An 18,861-nucleotide genomic window follows, 5' to 3' on the forward strand; every position below is an offset into this window, starting at 1 on the left:
TCGAACGGCACGTTGGCGACCATGGCCGAGGAGCGCGGGGCGAGTCCCGAGCGTTGGACGTCGCGACCGCTGTCGGGAGAAGTGAGTGCGCTCGGTGCCTCGCACACACGCGCTAGGCCGCCACACGGTGTGCTGCGTGCGACGGCGCCGCCCGGCAACAACAATGCGCTATGGCGCGGCAAAGAGCTCGTGTACGGCCTCAACAGCAAGCTGTCGCTGCAGAACCTTCCCAACATTCCTCTGAAGCTGGGCGCGCGGAATGCCAGCAACCCCGTCTCGGGGTTCGTGCACGGCATGCTGCGCCGCTTGAACGGCAGCGAGTACGAATCGCTCGACAAGGTGCGCGAGCGCCATCGCCGCGTGCACTTCCGCGTAGAAGATATGGTGCACACGTACGCCATCGCGCATACCGAGGCGCCCAGCGCAGAAGGTGCCACGCGCCGCAGGCTCGAGCAAGAGTATACTAAGCGCGCGATGCGTCTGCGCTCGCGCGCGTGGCTCCCGCAGGAGCTCCAGGGGCTGTATAGGATGTGCTGCCGCGCGCGCGAGGAGCAGCCGCTCGTGTCTGTCTTGGCCGTGTTCGAGCAGGCGGCGAGCTGGACACACACGGAGCGCGCGCTCGACTTTACCGCCGTGCACCTCCGCCACGGCAGCATCGCGCTTGCCGACGCGCTCGGCGCGCCCATGGGCCTCACGGCCGTCGTGCTCGAGGCCTGTGCGCTTGCAGACAGCGACGCGTGTGCCCTTGTGCACGCGCTCGCCTTGCAAGGCTCGGTGCGCAAGCTCAGCCTCGCGGGCAACCCCGCGGTGCGGCTCGATGCGTGGCAGGCCGTCGGCGCGCTGCTCTCTTGCACGCTGACGCACCTCGACGTGTCGGAGAATGTACTCTCGCAGAGCGACGTGTGCGCTTTGCTTGCCTCGATGCTCGGGCCGATCCCTTCTTCCGAAGGACACGGTGCGCGCAATGCCGTGCTGACGCGCCTGCAGATGGAGCAGTGCCAGCTCAAGACGGGCGCGCTGGAAACGATTGCGCACGCAGTGCGTGCCTCTGCGCTGCGGCACCTCTCCTTGCGGCGCAACAGGCTCGGCCCCGCGTGTGCTGAAGCGCTTGCGCTCTCGCTTGTAGACTACCCCGGCGCATGGGAAGAGCACGCGCGGAAAATGCAGGACAGCTACGGGCAGCGCATCGCGCGCGTGCAAGATCTGTATGGCACAGAGGCTCCCGGGAGCGTGTCCAAAGCACTGCTCCACGGCACGCCGGTGGAGCATGTGGCAGAGCGCGAGGCGCAGCGCGCCCAGCTCCAGTCGCACGTCGCGACGCTGCACAACACGCTCGCACATGTGCCGCGCATTGGCGAGCTGCGTATCCTCGACCTAAAATCCAACCATCTCGGCGCGAGTGTCGCGTGGCTTGGGCACGCGCTGAAAGCGAACAGGACGCTGCGTGTGCTGAGCGTGAATGAGAATCAAGTGCCGCCCGAAGGGCTCGCCGAGCTCGCGAGCGCGCTTTGGTACAACCGCACGCTCGAAACGCTCGACCTCGGCAGGAATCCGTGCTGCGGCCCGGATTTGGCCGGCGTCCTTGCGCTGCGTGTCCTCCTCGCCGTGCACCCCGGCCTGCGCCGCGTCTTTCTGCCCGAGACGCAGCTTACCTCAGGCGCGTTTGTCGCGCTCGCCGAGTGCTTGCCCGACGCACACACGCTGCACCATTTGGACCTCTCGCGAAATTCGCTCAGCTTGGTGGGCATCATGGCCTTGGAGCTCGCCATGCGCGAGAACATTACGATGCGGTGCCTCGACTTGACCATCGACCCCAGCGACGAGGAGACGGTGCCGATCGCGCGTAAAATCTACCAGGTCTGCGTCGCGAATACCGAGGCGGCGCAGGCGCGCGCCGCGAACGATGCGCATGCGCGGCAGATTGGCGCGCCGCTCGCTGCCTCGGCACTGGGCGCGGCCCTGCGTGCGGCAAGCGCCGCGCCGACGCTCGCAGAGGCGCTCGTGGTGGCGCGGCGCGTCTTGGAGGATGCAGACGGGGGCAAGACGCTGTTTGCGCTTGCCAAGGCACAGTCCACGCTCTTGCATGTACTACAGCAGACTACCGATGCGGAAGAAGGCCTCTTTGACGAAGCGCTCCGTGTCAACGAAGCGCTTCTCTGTGCCATTGACGCGTACAAAAGCGGGGGCGATACCGAAACGCGCGCTACGCGCCCGCCGGCGCGGCCGACGCTGGACACGGACCTCGTGCAGCAGCTCGAATCGCCGCGGAGTCCGAACGTACAGCGTGCGAATGGACTGCTCACAGAGGAAAGCGAGGTGTTCCGCATGACCAAGAACCTCGAGGCGGAGCACGACGGCCCTGCCCACGTTTCGCCTGATCACGAGTCGAATCCTGCGCGCCACATGCTTGCGGAGCAGTTTTACGACGAGGACAAGACCGGCGCCGAGTTGCGGCACGAAATTTTGGAAGCGACACACCACGATGTGGCCTGAGCAGGGGGCTTGCCATGCATGTATAGTAAGTAGTATACCGCGCGCATAGCGAAGGGAAAGTATACAGCACGCGTGTAGCGAAACACGTCTTGCACTACATGGCTGCGGGTACAGACATCACCTACGGGGGTACGGAGGGGGTACGGGGGGGAGGGCAAAAAGGCCAGGTCTACGCTGCCGTCGCATGCTCCTAGTGCTGTGTTTCTTTTAGCCGGTCTATCAGCTGCGCATACTGCTCGGGCGAAAGGTGCTCTTCGTTGCCCACGCCCTGCGGTTGGTGTGCCAGAGGAAGCTCGTTGTGCAAGCGCCTGGCCATCTCTTGTTTCTGGCTATTCGTAAGCCCGCCGCGCGCACGGTGCTCGCCGCCCGTGTACGCGGAGCCAGGCTGCTCCGCCGACGGCGGCGTCCAGTGCGGAAACGAGGACGGGACGCGGCCAGGCACGCCCCAGTGATGTTGGCTCGGGGCAAGGAGAGGGTGCGCCTCGGTGGTAAAGACAAAGTCGTCAAACGACACCAAGTTGGGCGGCGAGAAGAGCAGATAGTAATACTTGAATGTTTCTGCAAGCGTAAAGCTTTCCATGCTGTCGGCTTGCGGCGACGGCACAGCGTGGACATCGTGCAGCGCAGCTACGCCCGCAGAAACCAGTCCGTGTGTCATCCAGGAGGCAAACATTTGCCAGCCGCGCTCTTGCCACGCAGGGTCGCCCGTGATCCTGTACATGTACAGCACGCTTTCAATCGTCTCGGGGCGGTTTTGGTAGCGCCCGTTGCTTCCACGCACACCGACCAAAGGGTTCCCGTTCAACCGGCCCCGTCGCCGCGTGCCGTCGTCAATTTCAATCACCTTGTACCGATCGCTGTCGTTCGGGCCGTAAAACTCCAAATCTTCGGGCCCAATACCAGTCAGTGTGCTGTTGTACGCCCACCAGCACGTCTCTGTCAGCCGACGTGCCACGTTCAAATCACGCCTGCGCTCGGGAAGCAGCCGCGACCCAAGCGCGAGCATGCCGCCTACAAAGCAGCCGAGATGCTCAAGTTTTGCATTGTAGTACGCGGCCTGGCCGTACGACTCGACCGAAAGCGCCAAGGACGGCGCGGTTGGAACGACGAGGGCCTCTTTGAGCAGATGGTCAAAGGCAGAGTCCACCGCATCGCTATACATCCGCGCATACTGTTCCAAACGGCCGCCCGTGAGCTGGTGCTCCTTGACAAGGTACTCGTAGTAGGAATCAGTCTGCCCCCCGAGCGTGTACTTTCCAGACAAGGATCCCTGTTCGGGATAAATATGCGTTGGGAGCAAGGTGCCCATCGCGCTCCGATGTGTGAGGTTGCGGTCGATAAAGTCCGTCACGCGCTGGACGCGGTCAAAGTAGGTCCTGTTTCCCGTTACCTGCCAAAGACGAGTAAATTCCAGGAGCATGCTCGTTGCCTCGGCAAGAACCACACTCTCCGACTTGCCGCGGGGGCTTTCCGCCGTGTATTCTGCCTTGTCGTCAAACACCATGCGGCCCACGGGCAGGCCAGAGAGCGTGTCAAAGGCAGGAAGGATTAGCTGCGCGAGCTCTTCTGCGCGGTCGCGCATTAGCGTGTCGGCAGTAAGATCGTACGCAGACAAAAAACCACCCAGGTACCGAATCGCGGTTTCAAACACGGGAATCCGTCCGTCCGAGAAGCCGTACGCACTGCGCTCGCCGCCTACAAAGTAAAAGTCAATGTCGTGGACGTGATTGCGCGCTAGATTATACTCTTCGTGCAATCCCATGACAAGCAGCGTGTCGAGTGCGTCGACAATCGTCGCGCCCCAGCCATTGAAATTGTTGTTTGGTTGTTGCGAGACGGGCCGCAACTCGTCTGCTCCCCAAGCATTTTTCTTATACCCTTGCCACGCGCGGATAAACGCACTCTTGACTAAATTTTGCCGCTCCGCAATAAGGCTGTCGCGCACAGGATCATGGATGCGGCCAGAGTGCGCCGCTTCGTTTTCAAAAGCAAATTGGATACGCGGTCGCTCCGTCTTTGCCGCGCGCGAGAGATTCGCGAGAGGCGGCGTCCATCGGTTGTACGGACTCGGCCTCCAGTCGTCTACGACGGCTTGCCGCTCGGGGTGCAGTGCATCGGCCGGCAAGGTTTTGGACCCATTTTTCTCAAAAGACCAAGGGTGCATTGACCACATGTCCTCGGCAATCGACGGCGCTTCTGCGGGCCACGGCGGCGATGCTAGCACGGGTGGGGACTGTAGCAGCGCCATAATCTTGGGCTGGATGACGCCCGCGTGGGGATCTCCTTGGGCGTATGCGTTTTTCATCGCATCCACGCCCGACGTGTCGGCCATGGGCGGGGGGAATGCTGCGGGTGTGAGGGTGATCGTGGACGATATGTTCATGGCATAAGCGCTATCCACCGCTTCTTTAGGCAATTCGACCTGGACAAGCCTGTTCCAGTCATCTTCGCGGTAGGTAAAGTGGACCCTTAGGTACATGAATCCACGAATGCATGCAAACAAGACAACGATCCATACCGTGGCCTGCACCCAACGACGCTTTAGTACGCGTGTAAGTACCATGTAGCTGGAATACCCAGGCCGCAACGCTTCATACGAGTGCGAATCGGCCGTTGGAAGCAACTGGGACATGGACGACCGTCGGTGGGAAAAGCAAGGGACGCCGATGTATATACATGCCTCCACATTTTCAACGCAGGTTCCGCTATGGGGCTACAAATACGCCGGGCCAAACGCGGGGAAGCTGGAGCAGGTCGGATATCGTGGTGAGCTTATTCTCCGCAGCGCTAGGATGTTGTATATGCGCATTTTCGTCGAAATAAACTGCTGTTAGCAAGTAGCGGTACATACCACAGGACTGCCAGCCGAGGCGGTGTGCAGCCTTGACATTGTTCGCACTGTCGTCCACAAAGTAATGGCGCGCAGTATCTTTTGCCTGCACGGCCTGCTCAGCAGCGAGATAAAATTCGCTTTCCGGCTTGCAGGAGCTGTCATGAGCACAGCAGGGTTACATACAAATCATGGACTGTATAATCGCAGAATACAATCGCGTCCACGAGCGTATCGAGCTGCAGGAGACGAAGCACGCGCTTTGCATGCTGTGTGGTCAGCATAGTACAACATACCAATTTGTACGCATTCGTCAGTGCGTAGATCCGAAACTTGTTCTTATCTATCCGACGAAGCATGTCGATGAGCTTGCCGCAGGGACGCAAAATGTCTTCCAGCGGGAGGGCCATGTCGCATTTCCGATCGTAATCCAGCGGGTCGATGGTATGATGTTTCATGAGCCCACGAATAGCAAGTCCGTATTCATGGTAGTAGTATTTATGCAGCTTCTCGGCAGCATCGCCGTCAAGCCCCAAGGCGTGAAAATACTGCCGAATTTTGCCTTCCATTAGGTCCATGATCCGCGTTTCCTTGTGCGAATAGAGTGTGTTGTCTGGGGTAAGGGGAGGCGTGCACGCACCTATATCGAGCCATACGATGGCATCGACGTCGTGTGCCGACAAATTTCCGCCTTCGCAAGGCTCAAAGCCTACGTACGCGTTCCACGGCTTGCTCAGTGCAGGCATGGTCGTGCAAGAGCAACAAGGTGGAGGTGTCGGTCCCTGGTGCGCGTTTTGCTCCCACACCATGGAGAATGGCATTCGCGTGCTAGTCACGGTAGGCAGCACACGCTTCGATGCATTGGTCGATGCAGTGACTGGAAAAAAGTGCCTGGATGCAATTGGCGCGTTGAATGCAAACGCAGACTGCACTGGAACGCCGACGTTATTTTTGCAGTACGGCCGTAGCCCACTATCGATCCCTGCGCACGCTACGCCATGCACCTATTTTGCTACCGATGCGCTCCGATACAGTGTGTGTGGCGTCGAGGTGGTGGCGTTCACATATACTCCAACGCTGCGCGCGTTTCTCGAGGACGCGTACGCAGTCGTTTCGCATGCAGGTGCGTCGTGCACAAACTGACACACAGGCGCCGGCACGCTCCTCGAAGCACTGCGCGCCAAGAACAGCCCTCGCATTCTCGTCGTGCCGAACCCCACGCTCATGGACAACCACCAGGACGAGCTCGCAGGCGCGCTAGCACCAACCTATGTCGCTATTGGCCACCTTGCGTACGTTTCACGTACACTTACACACAGAGCGCTGAGCGATGATCTATGCAGCTTATCGCAGCATCCGTTTATGCCGTTCCCCCTCCCGCCCCCAGACGCGCTGCACAAAGTGCTGCAGCGCACGCTCCGTACCTAGTTTTATCGCCACGTGGGGTACATACCTCCATTTCTCTGCACGCTCCGCTTCCTCTCACGGGCAGGACGCGAGGAATGGACCCGGACAGTGCCAAGAGCGGTCCCAGCAAAGGACCCCTCGGGGTCCCATTTTTCAAGTCCTTCCAGTCACGCTCGGCGCCATCGAAGGGGCAGCCGCCGGCGCTTGCCAAGGGCGACGTGCCGTCTGGCGTGCCAACGAAGCTGGACGACATGTATCATAGCACAGAATTCTTACTCGCAAACAAAGCGTCAGAAGCGGAGCAGCTTGCAAGGACACAAACCTTGGTTGATACGCTACATGCGAATACAGTGGAAGGTGCATCGATGCTCGATCCATTGATCGCCACGCCGCTTGTCTCTTCGTTGATGATTCTCTGCGTGCGGCTTTTGCACGAGGAGTACTCTCTCGATGTGCGCCTTAAAGCATGCGATATACTTGCCGCGACACTGCAATTTGCAGAGGCGAGTACCGCGAGCAGCGCCGCGGCAAAAGACGCGAGCATGTCCACAGGTGGGGATGCAGTGCTGCCGACGCAAGTGCTCGGTACGCTTGACCGTGCATTGCTCTTCAGATTGGTGGTTCAGCTCCGCAATCCAGACTACTGGGACGATGCGTCGCTCATTGAGCATCCTCGTCCTGCGCTGCATATTTTGGCACACCAGCTCAACGCGCTCAAAGCACTCACGCGCGAAGGGCGCGACTTGCTTCCATTTCGCGACTTGATTGTTGTCCTCACCGAATGGCTTTCGCGCGCGTGGGGCTGTATGTTTATGCTGCGCAAGAAAGTTGCCAAACTGACCATGTCGCCTTCCGACGCGCTCTCCCAAGCGCTGCACGCGAACGAGCGGTGTGCTTATGCGCTTCTGCAGCTCTTGACCGCGGTGACAAAATTCAATGCGTCACGCATTTCGGCCAAGGCGCTCAAAGAAGCCATATTTTGTGTCACCTCGCTACTCTTGAACCCCGACATGCCGACGGTCCAAGAGTCGCGCGCGAAAAAGCCCGCCGCGTCGCCAGAAGACGCGCTGGACACTGCTGGCTATACGTACTATGGCCTCGAGCAAATGAGCCCCTATTTCAACACGCCCAAGATAGGTGCGACGAAAACATCTACCGATATGGGCAAGCGCGGGAATGCGAACGCCGCCATTGCCGACGGCCCCAGCACCGACGAATTTATCGCCACAATTCACGATACCGATCTGCCTGAACTTAAAGAAACCGAGGTACATCTTATTCTCAAGATGCTCGACACAGCCGTATGTTTTGCCTTTATCCCAACGCCATGCATTCCCGCCGTGGTCTACACACTGAGCCGCGCCATGGGTCTTCCTGCACTGCGTGTCGACGTCGATTCGCTCCTCGTCACCCTCCAATTCCGGCGCGATGGCATCCAAGGCGATATGTGGAACGTTATGTCCAACCTTTTGCGAAGCCACTCGGCCATTTCCGTACTGCGCACTGCCTACTTTCTTTTGCGCCCCAAAGATACCTTGGACCCTGGCAGTGGGTACCCAACGCCCATCGCTGACGACGGCAAAGTGCAGCCGTCGATCTTGCTGGGTGCGATGCTTTTGCTGCACGCCGCGCTGATCCGCGCCGCCGAAGACCGCCTGGAAAACGGGCTGAAAGTTGTGCGTACAGCGACTAAATTGGACGAAGGCACCGTCGCGATGCTCTCCCTTCCTGCCGTCGCTGCAGCCGTGCAAGGCGGGCTGCAAAAAGAGCTGCCGATCCTTGACCTGATTATCGTGCTCATGCTCGACGACTACCTGCCCGAGCGCCAAGTGGATATGAATGCGCGCGTAGACCCTGTCTTGGCGCCACGCGTGCGGCAAGCGCCGATTCCCCTCTGCACGCTTTTCCGCGACAATGACGTGGAAGCGGACTGGGACTTGATGCTGGACCTGCACGTCCTCGCAAAGCGCCACATGGCGCTGTGGCGCGCCTCGCTGGGTGCGAAGCCATCTGCAAGCACCAAAGTCTCGCCCATGGTCATCCATGTTTTGGTAGAGATCTTGAGCAGCATACCTGCGCGGCCAGAACAGCGCGACTCGCAAGATGCGCTTCCCTTGTGGGACAAGTCGGTTGCGTCCATGCCGCACCTTGCCTCGCTGTTTTGGCCGCTCGCGCCATTGCTGCCCGATAGCGTCATGGTGGATATGGTACAGCAAAATCGAATCCACCATGCATACGTGCCGTCTTCGCCCAACTGGCTGGACAATACGAAGGAATTGGTCAACACTTTCTTCCCTTCCGTCCCACTCCAAGCCAAGGACGGATCGCTGACATCTGCGCCCATGACGCGGTACGAAGTGATTCGACTGATCAGCACCATGTACAACACAGTTCAGGACATGCCGCAGTACCGCAGCGAAATGATCGAGCACATTGTCGTGCCACTTGTGGAGCGTGCGTTGCCCACAGAGCATAGCATCGACACAGAAACCATGCTCCGCACCATGCTTTGTCACGCCGCGACGGTGTCTGCCACGGATGCGCGCATCGGGCACGGCCGTCCATTTTCGCGCCTCCGGCAAGCGCTGGTGACCACCATTCAAATTGCAGAAGGCGCCGACATCATTTCGGATCGAAAACTCGCGCGCGCACAGCATTCGCGGCAGATGAGCATGGGCCCCAGCAGCAAGAGCGACGTGCGCGATATGCGGACCCGAATCCAGCGTGCGATTCGGTCTATTGGCGACATGATTACCATCTTTTACCAGCTGTCGTTTGTGATGCCAAACGCCACGGCGATGCTGGAAATCGACATGGAAAATGCGCCGAAAATGCAGGCGCGCGCACGCGAATGTACCTTGGCGCTCTTCCGCGACTTGCTGATGCTGCTGCAGTGCAATGCCTCGTTTGACACGGCCATTCCCGGCATGGCGCTGCACGACACATCAGAGACGGCAGAACTGCGCGCATCAACGCTGCATACAACGCACGTACCTGCGAGTGTGCGCATCGTCATCCTGCAGTGGGTCATGCGCCTCCGTGCGGATCGGCACCACCGCATTTTCTTTGTGCACGACATGGACGAAGAGATCATGCCGATTGCCCAGCTGTTTGGCCGCGTCGAGGAGATGGAGGAGGACGGCGTGCACACATCCAAACGTACTTTGCGCAGCGATCAGCACGAAGACAGATCGCGAGAGCGCGGCAGAGCGCGGTCCTTGGAGCGCGACCGACCCGAGCAGTTGAACAGTGCGGCGCAGTCGCGTGAAGAGCGCGAAATAAGTGCGAGTCGCGGCGCACCCCAAGAACCCGAGTCCATGCTGTGGAGTGTGCCAGAGACGATCCAAGTGCCGCTGCCGAACGATGCATGGCCGAGCATTCTTTGGCAGGTGTATGCGCACCAGCACAATGAGAATGAGCTGCCCGAGCACCGGCCCAGCAGCGACGAGCCGCTCGTCTTCCCCACCTCGGAGTATCTTGGTGTCCTTATATCCTTATTACAATCGGAATCAAACTGGGAAATTGTCTCCTACATTATCACGCACCTTCCCATCCAGCTGAGCAACAAGCACTGTTTCTGCGGCCCGAATACCCGACAGCAAATTACTGCGATGCACAATGTCCTTTGCACGCTCATCCTCCAGCAAAAACAATTTCCCAACCTCGTTTTTCCCGAAGGGATCAAGCGCACCGACATGTACGCGGCGATTTACGCAACGCTGCAGGTTTTGATCAGCTACCGCTTGCTTCTTTCGCGCACACAGCACGACGAGCTGGTAGAGTCTTTTATTATGGGGCTTACCAAGTCGCAAAACACAGCGCAGCCGTGCATCCGCGCTCTTGTCAGCTCGTGCTACGAGCTGCAAAAGTCATTCACGCGGCTTGTTCCGGGCATGCTGATGAAACTCTCGACCATTATGTCGTCTATGACGATGAGTGTGCACATCTTGGAGCTGATGAACGAAATCAGCAGCTTTCCCACGCTGTACGCCAACTTTACCGAGGCCGAGTACAAGCGCCTGTTTGGCATTGCTTTGCAGTACATCCAGTATCACCAGAGCGACGCTGCTAATGCGCGTGAAGATATCAAAGCGAGTCCTGCCAAGTTTTCGCTCTCGCAATACGTCATGATGCTTGCGTACAGCAACATTGCTCAATGGTTCATGTCGCTGCGTGTCGCCGATCGGCCCAAACACATTGCCTACATCACGCGAGGACTCATGCTTGCCAGCGAAGGCAGGGATGCGCTCCCGGATCAAACGCTTGTCTGCCTTGATTTCCTCGCGCGCGTGGCATACAGCAATGTAGAATCCAAACCCACCCGCTCCTTGATCCGCTTCATGGTCACCGACGCGGAGCGGCCGTTTATGCAAAAGAGCACGTCGAGTGCGGAAAGGACGCAAACGTGGCTCATGGGCAAGGGATTGGTCACGATTTGCTCGCTCAAGCGCACGGGCTGGTTTGAATTGCTCGTCCGACGGCCGTCTGGTGCCATGTCACTGGTGGCCAAGCTGGAAAACGAGCCTTCTGTGACGCTGGTAGACGAAGAGCGGGCAGCGCAGATGCTGCCGCTAACGCTGCAGCGCACTCGGGAGGTGAGCACACTTAAGCACCCGCCTCGCTTCGTCCCTTCGCCGCTAGCGTACGCTGAGTTTTACAAGGACAGGCAGAGTGAACTACGGAGAATGTTTCCCGGGTCGCTTGCACCGCGCAAGGAGGAGCCAGAGCCCGACGCGGCGCAACGTATGGGGACGCCCAGTAGCGGTTCTCCTTCGGTAGGCACGGGCGAGCCGTCGAGCCCTGCTCGGAAACGAGAAAGTGTGCTGCACCCTGCCTACATTGCGCTCCAGCTCAGCGCATACCCTGACATGGTCGTCGACAAAGCGCCGCTTTTGCTTCCGTCAGATGCGTCGACCGACCGCTTGCTTCGTGCGATTGACTTGACGCCCGTCTACGATTTCCATAAGATTGGCGTCTTGTACGTTGGGTACGGCCAGGCGACCGAGGCAGAGATCCTTAGCAACACGCATGGATCCTCGGCGTACATGAAATTCTTGTCGGGTCTTGGCGATTTGATTCCCTTACAAGGACAAGAAGATGTGTACACCGGCGGACTGGACCGCAAATCGGACGAGCATGGCAAGTATGCGTACGCATGGAAAGACAGCATTAAACAAATTGTGTTCCACACGGCGAGTCTCATGCCGAACCGGCCGAACGATCCCAATTGCTCCGCTAAAAAGGCGCTCATTGGCAACGATTGGGTGCACATTGTTTTTAACGAGTCAAACATGCCCTATCGCTTTGGCACCATCCCCAGCCAGTTCAACTTTGTCAATATCGTGATTTCCCCACACACAACTCTGCGTAATGGAATTGATGCGTATGAGGTAAACGACGACATGTTTTTCCGTGTGCATCTCCAGCGGCGCTCAGGCTTGCCCGACTTTTCCGCCGTCGGCGAAGGCAAGTTGGTATCGTTTGCGGCGCTGCCCAAATTTGTGCGCAACCTTGCGATGCTTTGCGACCGGATGAGCCAGATTTACTTGGACACGGGCGAATCTATGGTGCCGTATACAAGCAATTGGGTCACACGGTTGCATCACGTCGAGCGATTCCGGGTACAATTGGAAAAGAAGCGCGCAGAGCAAGCGCAGGGTGTAGAGCCAGACAGCGCTGAGGCGCGCGACTTTACACGAATGTTTGATATACAATAAGAATTGTATAATGTATGCGTAGAGAAGCTAATAAAAAAATTCACGTCTAAATAATTGAGCCTTACTTGAGCTGAAGAAGAACAGCCTCGACGCTGCTGTCCTTCAAGTCGCCATCGTCCTTGCCAAAGTACTCCACCTTGAGGTCGTTAATCACGAGCGCGTAGCGCGCGGTGCGAACGCCAAAGCCATTCTCAGGTATGTCGACCGACGCACCGAACTGCTTCGAAAACTCAGCATTAGCGTCGGTGGCAAACAAGATCTTGTCCTCGACTTCCATGTTAACGCGCCAGGCACTCATCACAAAGGGGTCGTTCGCAGCAATGATCACGACCTCGTAGCCCTTGGCCTTGATGTCGGAGAGCTTCGAAATAAAGCCAGGGATGTGGCTCATGTGGCAAACCGGGGTAAAGGCGCCAGGGATGGACACAATCACGACCTTTTTGCCCTTCCAGAGCTCATGGGCCTTGAAGCTAGTCGGGGAACCAGAGGCCTTGCCATCCTGGATGTCCTTGGACCAGGGGATGTAGTTAAAGGTAGTGTCGGGGATCGTGTCGCCTTGTTTAATGGGCATTTTGAGGTACAGAGATCGCCCGTAAATCGCGCATTATATAGTCACCCGTTGGCCCGTGCTTTGGCCCGCGGTGGTTAGTAATGCGGTCGAATGTTCTTTCTATGTACGTTGAAGTCATAGGCAACATTCGCATACGCCACAGGTGGTGCTAGAGGCAAGGAAACGCTTCAATATTTGTAAATTTAAATTCTAGAAACGATTAGCTGATTTACTTAGAAAGCTTGGAGAGAATGGTGTCCACAGAGGCGTTCTGGAGCTTGCCAGTGTCACCCTCGTCAGAGCCAAAGTCGACCACCTTGAGGTCGTCAACGATGAGGGCGTAACGGGCAGTGCGCTCACCCATGTGCTTAAAGCTCAAGTCAATGGTAGCGTTGAGGGCCTTGGAGAAGGCAAGGTCAATGTCAGTGACAAAGTGAACCTTGTCCTTTGCGTTGTTGAATACACCCCAAGCGCTCATGACAAAGGCGTCGTTGGAAGCAATCACATAGATGGCATCAACACCCTTGGCCTTAAGCTCATCTGCGCGAGAAACAAGAGGAGGAATGTGCTGCTGGTGGCAGATGGGGGTGTAGGCACCGGGGATGGAGACAACCACGATCTTCTTGCCCTTCCATTCGGCGTGGGTCTTGAAAGTAAGCGGCACACCGCAGGTTTTGCCCGAGTCAAGTTCAGGAGACCAAGGGATTTCACCCATGATGGTGTCGGGGATGGTGGTACCAGGCGCAGTAGGGTTAGACTGTATGAGTTAGTATGAAGATGGTTTGCGCAACGTACCATTTTTGAAATTTGTGGAGTGAAGGTAGCGGCGGCACGGGCGCACGGTATTTATAGTCGTAACCACAATCACGCACGGGCTTCGGTCCGATAATCGCCATCACGCACCACTGATCACGTGAATCATGATTGGTAATTCGGGACTCTACGGGCGAACGAATTGTGCAGCAAAATCCTAGCGCAGCCGTCTTGTAAGCTGAATTGTACACCATGTCGTTTTTGTCTGCGTTGACGGGTTTTGGCGCTTCGTCTGCTTCTGATTTTGAGGCGAAGAGCTCGGATAACTGGTTTTCGTCCATGTTCCCTGTTGCTTATAACGAGGTGCGTAGCCGAATCTTGCCGTGTTAGAAGTAGCGCTAATGTTTTGCTAGGACGAGGAAGATTCCGGGGATGACGCCGAAGAGAAGGGTGGCGACTCTAAGGACGGCGACGACTCCAAAGACGGCGACGACGCCGAGGACGGCGCTGATGCCAAGGAAGATAACGACGTCGACGACGCCAAGGAAGATAACGGCGACGGCGACAATGACGAGAGCGGCGACGACGAAGAAGAGGAGGAGGACGACGACGACGACGAGGTACGTATACGAGCGAACGAGCGCGCTAACACTGCCTAGCCTGAAGATGTACGTGGACAGAATATATGAATGAGCAGTGACTAACGGCTGCGCGACATGCGCAACACGCTTTAGCCTATGCCCGAAATTTACGAGGGTACGTTTGCTGCGTGTATGCAATGCTAACACCAGCTTGTAAGGAGTCTGCTGCGTGCAAGGGTCTTCATCACCACTTTGAGGAGTGCCAACAGCGTGTCACTAGTGGCAAAGGCTTCCCTCACGAGGACTGCACTGAGGAATTGTACGTACAGAATCCACGAAACTAACGACTTAAGCTGTATGTCACATGCATGCGATGCAAAACTAACCGAAAGTTCATCTCGCAGAATGTGCGCTCGATTGCACGGCACCGTACGTACCGAGGTTGGACCAACTTACTAACGTGCAGCAAGCTTTTTAGCAAGCTAGTATAAAAACAATCCCCTGACTCTTGCCATGCTTTGTATGCTCGATAGGAGTATGTATGAGGCGCTTGATGCAATAGCGCTGAAGTAGCATGCACCTTCTTTCCCATTTGCGAAGGGCAGGATGTGTCTTGGACGCAAACGCAGGGTAACTCGGGACTGGGAATCTATGTAGCTGGTATGTATTAGGCATCCAGAGCAGTAATGTAAAGCACTGGAGCGTAAGCACACGCGGCGAGAGAAAAGCAACGTACCATTGTTGCCGCGAATAAAGGTATCACCATAGTCGTTTTTGCGCACACCATCCACCAGCTCGATTGTATCTTCCATAGCAATATTCATGTATCCATCGAGACAAGTCAGAACACCTACCATGTAAGCTATACTTGCATTGATTCACGTACCACGGTAGTCGATCCCCGAGTTGAGACGCACAGCGACTGGTTTGCCAATCACGCCTAATGGTTAGTTTCGAAATACAGAGCAGCGTACCTTTCAAGAAGTCGTTAGGACTGCCTGCCTTCACTTGAGGCTCGGCGTTTGTAACAGGCTCAATTGCAACTGACTGGTCGGCCATATTGTCCGCCGCTAAGCTGTTGCGATGCGCAGCGGCGACTGTATATCTATATTTCATAAATACCCATTGGTCCATGCAGCGCAAAAGAGCGCCCTAGTATGTGCAGATGTTGCACACGACGACTTGGCGACGATAAAGAAAAGGAGATGACACGTTTAGCATGCTAGTTCTGAACTGTGCGCCGACCGAGATGGAGCATATATATCGGTACACTACTTACCAGAAGAGCCATTTTGGCCTCTAGCAGGCTAAACCCAGCATCCAAGGACGAGCATCGCAATACAGCTGAGATAGAGAAAAAGAATGTACATAAAAAGGTATTGCAATAGCAAGAATAGGAGCAAGAAAAAAGTGCATGATGCAAGCCTGCATAAGGCCTAGTTGTCTGGGCGCTTCAAAATAGTCTAATTCAGCGAATTGGCAAACCTAGCGGTAGATTCTCCACATGAGGCTCGTTACGTCGACCACCATCGGACGATGACGGCGTCACGGCAAGCGGACATGCGCGCCTGGGGTACGTTTTTATATGCGATACATGAGCCTTATTAACACGCTACCGTTCTCTTGAACGTGCTTACTTTCAGAGGATAGAGCAGACCAAGAAGAACCGTTATTTGGAGGCACTCCATTCAAGGATGCACATACCGACGGTGAAGATGGGCAAAGCGATTTACGCGCGTACTACTCGCTGCTTAACATAGATCAGGATGCATCGCTCGACCAGATCCGCGATGCATACAAAACTCTTGCAGGTACGTTGCGCATCCCCTCCTCTCTTACATACAGTGGCTTTTCATCCTGACAAGCATCCTGATCCAACAAACAAGGAGATGGCTGAAGACACGTTCCGCAGTATCCAGAAAGCGTACGAAGTCTTGAGTGATCCCGAGCGACGTGCCGTGTATGACCATTTTGGCGAACAAGGTCTGCAATCGACGTGGTCTGTCGCTGTGCGGGGACAATCACCTGCAGAGATGCGCGCAGAATTTGAGCGCCAGTCGCGCATGCGCCAAGCGGCCGATGCAGAGAGTATGGTGCGTTCGCGAGGAGAATTCAACGCAACCATCAATGCCTCTTCTTTATTTATGGACAGGCCGCCGCTTTCGCCACTGCGTCGGCGCATAGCGCCTCTGACATGGTCCGAGCGTCTCGCTATTGTGCATGCCATACAACTCATCGGAAAGCACAGTTTTGATATGCAGGTTTCTAACACCACCTCTGCATCCATTTCTGGCCAGATGTTGAGTCGCGGCAGTGCAGGCGGCGGTAATCTTGTCGGCACGCTCAAGACGCAATGGAGCCCACAATACCTCTCGGAGATTACGGCAACAATGCTCAAGCCGCATGTGCTCACCGCAAAAGGACAATATACCGTGGACGAAAACCTGTTCTTCAACTACGCCCTTGTATCTACGATGCTTGCCGCACCGCCAAGCGTAACGGTGACGTGGGGCCAGCGGCTTTCCAGCAAGTCGACCCTGACAGGTTTTACCTCGTTGAAAACGGGCCCATATACCATTGGCGGTTGGGGTGCGGGCCCCGACGGTCTGCCGATCCATGAAGATACAGGGATGCTCGTCGTGGGTGTCACGAAGCAAGATTCTCCGCATACCGGCTGGACGACGCAAATGACGCTGTCTGACACGGACCAGTCGCTTGGCTACGAGTGGAACATGCGGATTTTGGACGGGATCATTGTTCGGAGTGGTATTTCGCTTGGCACAGGCATTGGTTTCAGCGTATTTACCAATGGCGAGCGGCGCATAACGGAACACATCCGTCTTTTGCTCGGTGTAGAGTGCGGACTTGGCACAGGCGTTCTTTTTAAAGTGCGCGTTTCGCGTCTTGGACAACGGGTTGTTCTTCCCATCCTTCTTTCGCCGACATTCAGGCCGAACCTCGCCATGGCGGCGACGCTTCTGCCAGCAGCGGCGATCGCGCTTTCACATTACCTATACTTTATGCCGATGCGCCAACGCAAGCGCGCGGAGCGAATTACCGAACTTCGTCGCGAGAATATTGGGGTGATCGAGCAACGGCGCACCGCTGCCGAGCAAACACGCGAGCTGCTGCGTGGTCAAGCGGAGAAACGCGCAAGTACAGAGATTGGGCGCCAGGGCCTTGTAGTTGTACAGGCATACTATGGACGTTTGGACCTGTTCCCCGCGCTTATGGATGTCCCTGAGGACGTGCTCGCCGACAACGAGCAGCTTGCCAGGCTTTGTAACAGAATGCCAGATATGCCAGTGGATACCCTTTCGGCACACCAGCCGCTTTGGTGGGACGCACGCATCCAACTGCAAATGTTGGTCAACCAGAGCCAGCTGATCATTCCGGCGGGCCGCTCCAAGTCGAAGTTGATCGGCTTCTTCGATCCATGCATTGGAGAGGAGAAGCACTTGCTAGTGCGCTATGTCTTCCGTAACAAGGTGCATCAGCTCTTGGCGACAGATACAGGCGCAGTGGCCGCGCCGTTACGGAGCCAAGAAATTGTTTAGGACATGGTGGTATATTGGGTGGATAGGGCTACCAATCACTAGTATACAAAGAAATGAGGGGTGCTGAGTCTTACGCGCGCGCTGCGTCCTTGCGGCTAAGCTCGGCTTCACGAAGTTTCTTTTCCGCGACGACCTTGAACTTAAAGTAGTCCTTGTGCAGGCCGCACTCCGTTTTGCCGGCCTTGTCGCCCCACCGACCAGAGCGCTCGCCACTGTCCTTCTCAGAGGGCAGCGAAGTCGAATGCCAGTCGCCAACGGATTTGTAGCCAAAGTTGAGCAGTTCATTGTACGGCACCGCGTGTTCCTTTACGTATTTGTCGACATCTGCAAAAGACCAGTTCAACAGCGGGTTCACCTTGATCAAGCCAGTCTCATCGACTTCCACAGCGGCAAGGTCCGCACGGTCAGCTCCTTGCGTACGACGACGACCGGTAAACACCGCACGAACGTCCAACTCGTTGTATGCACGACGCGCAGGCTCTACTTTTACGAGGTAATCATACGTATCCTCGTCGCGCTCCCAAAATTGCGGTCCCCAGCGCTCCTCGAACCGAGCAACCGTATCCGTGCCTTCGGGCCTGAACACATGCATAGGAGCGGCGTAGTTCTGCGAGGCACGCTCGGCCAGGTCGATGGTTTGCGGAAAGTGGTATAGCGTATCGATGAAAATTAGTGGAACGAGGTGCTTCGGCTCTATGCCGGCACGCTTTGCTCGCTCTTTGCTCATGCGCGAAATAATGTCGAGCGTGACGCAGCCCGTTAGACCAAACGCAGTGGTCTGGTACAGGTTGGGCAGGTTATCGACCGACCATGCCAGAATTTCTTCGGGAGTCGCATTTTGCAGCTTTGCATTGACGTTGGGCAGATCAGCAATAATACGCTGCAGTTGCGTGTCAATGTCAGCACCGTCCGTGGCGTAGACAGAGGTGGTGGGCAAAGCTTGCGAGTTCATCAGAAATGGTGGCGCAGGAGG

At 56.7% G+C, this 18,861-nt stretch overlaps 8 protein-coding genes across 8 annotated transcripts; 4 read left to right on the forward strand and 4 right to left on the reverse strand.

The window, feature by feature from the left end:
* Window positions 1-21: 21 nt before the first annotated feature.
* Window positions 22-2,493, forward strand: MVES1_001491 (uncharacterized protein; the record flags this gene model as incomplete). The annotated part of the gene is made up of 1 exon (XM_056206335.1): window positions 22-2,493. One exon carries the CDS (start codon window positions 22-24, stop codon window positions 2,491-2,493), a length of 2,472 nt encoding a protein of 823 aa, XP_056062310.1.
* A 190-nt stretch (window positions 2,494-2,683) lies between these two features.
* Window positions 2,684-6,069, reverse strand: MVES1_001492 (mannosyl-oligosaccharide 1,2-alpha-mannosidase; the record flags this gene model as incomplete). Its single annotated transcript, XM_056206336.1, has 6 exons — window positions 2,684-5,017; window positions 5,054-5,116; window positions 5,217-5,317; window positions 5,345-5,481; window positions 5,510-5,592; window positions 5,620-6,069. The coding sequence occupies 6 exons, from the start codon at window positions 6,067-6,069 to the stop codon at window positions 2,684-2,686; spliced, it is 3,168 nt and encodes a 1,055-aa protein (XP_056062311.1).
* Window positions 6,070-6,130: 61 nt separating this feature from the next.
* Window positions 6,131-12,447, forward strand: TSC2 (Tuberous sclerosis 2-like protein; the record flags this gene model as incomplete). Its single annotated transcript, XM_056206337.1, has 4 exons — window positions 6,131-6,446; window positions 6,474-6,615; window positions 6,643-6,743; window positions 6,824-12,447. 4 exons carry the CDS (start codon window positions 6,131-6,133, stop codon window positions 12,445-12,447), a joined length of 6,183 nt encoding a protein of 2,060 aa, XP_056062312.1.
* Window positions 12,448-12,508: 61 nt separating this feature from the next.
* AHP1_1 (peroxiredoxin type-2) lies at window positions 12,509-13,018 on the reverse strand (the record flags this gene model as incomplete). The annotated part of the gene is made up of 1 exon (XM_056206338.1): window positions 12,509-13,018. One exon carries the CDS (start codon window positions 13,016-13,018, stop codon window positions 12,509-12,511), a length of 510 nt encoding a protein of 169 aa, XP_056062313.1.
* Window positions 13,019-13,226: 208 nt separating this feature from the next.
* Window positions 13,227-13,795, reverse strand: AHP1_2 (peroxiredoxin type-2; the record flags this gene model as incomplete). The annotated part of the gene is made up of 2 exons (XM_056206339.1): window positions 13,227-13,754; window positions 13,793-13,795. 2 exons carry the CDS (start codon window positions 13,793-13,795, stop codon window positions 13,227-13,229), a joined length of 531 nt encoding a protein of 176 aa, XP_056062314.1.
* Window positions 13,796-14,002: 207 nt separating this feature from the next.
* Window positions 14,003-14,409, forward strand: MVES1_001496 (uncharacterized protein; the record flags this gene model as incomplete). The annotated part of the gene is made up of 2 exons (XM_056206340.1): window positions 14,003-14,113; window positions 14,164-14,409. The coding sequence occupies 2 exons, from the start codon at window positions 14,003-14,005 to the stop codon at window positions 14,407-14,409; spliced, it is 357 nt and encodes a 118-aa protein (XP_056062315.1).
* Window positions 14,410-15,867: 1,458 nt separating this feature from the next.
* MVES1_001497 (uncharacterized protein) lies at window positions 15,868-17,888 on the forward strand (the record flags this gene model as incomplete). The annotated part of the gene is made up of 3 exons (XM_056206341.1): window positions 15,868-15,904; window positions 15,975-16,142; window positions 16,177-17,888. 3 exons carry the CDS (start codon window positions 15,868-15,870, stop codon window positions 17,886-17,888), a joined length of 1,917 nt encoding a protein of 638 aa, XP_056062316.1.
* A 70-nt stretch (window positions 17,889-17,958) lies between these two features.
* On the reverse strand, window positions 17,959-18,840 carry MVES1_001498 (uncharacterized protein; the record flags this gene model as incomplete). Its single annotated transcript, XM_056206342.1, has 1 exon — window positions 17,959-18,840. One exon carries the CDS (start codon window positions 18,838-18,840, stop codon window positions 17,959-17,961), a length of 882 nt encoding a protein of 293 aa, XP_056062317.1.
* Between the last annotated feature and the right edge of the window lie 21 nt (window positions 18,841-18,861).

Source organism: Malassezia vespertilionis, chromosome 3, assembly GCF_029542925.1.
Source record: "Malassezia vespertilionis chromosome 3, complete sequence".
NCBI lineage: Eukaryota > Fungi > Basidiomycota > Malasseziomycetes > Malasseziales > Malasseziaceae > Malassezia > Malassezia vespertilionis.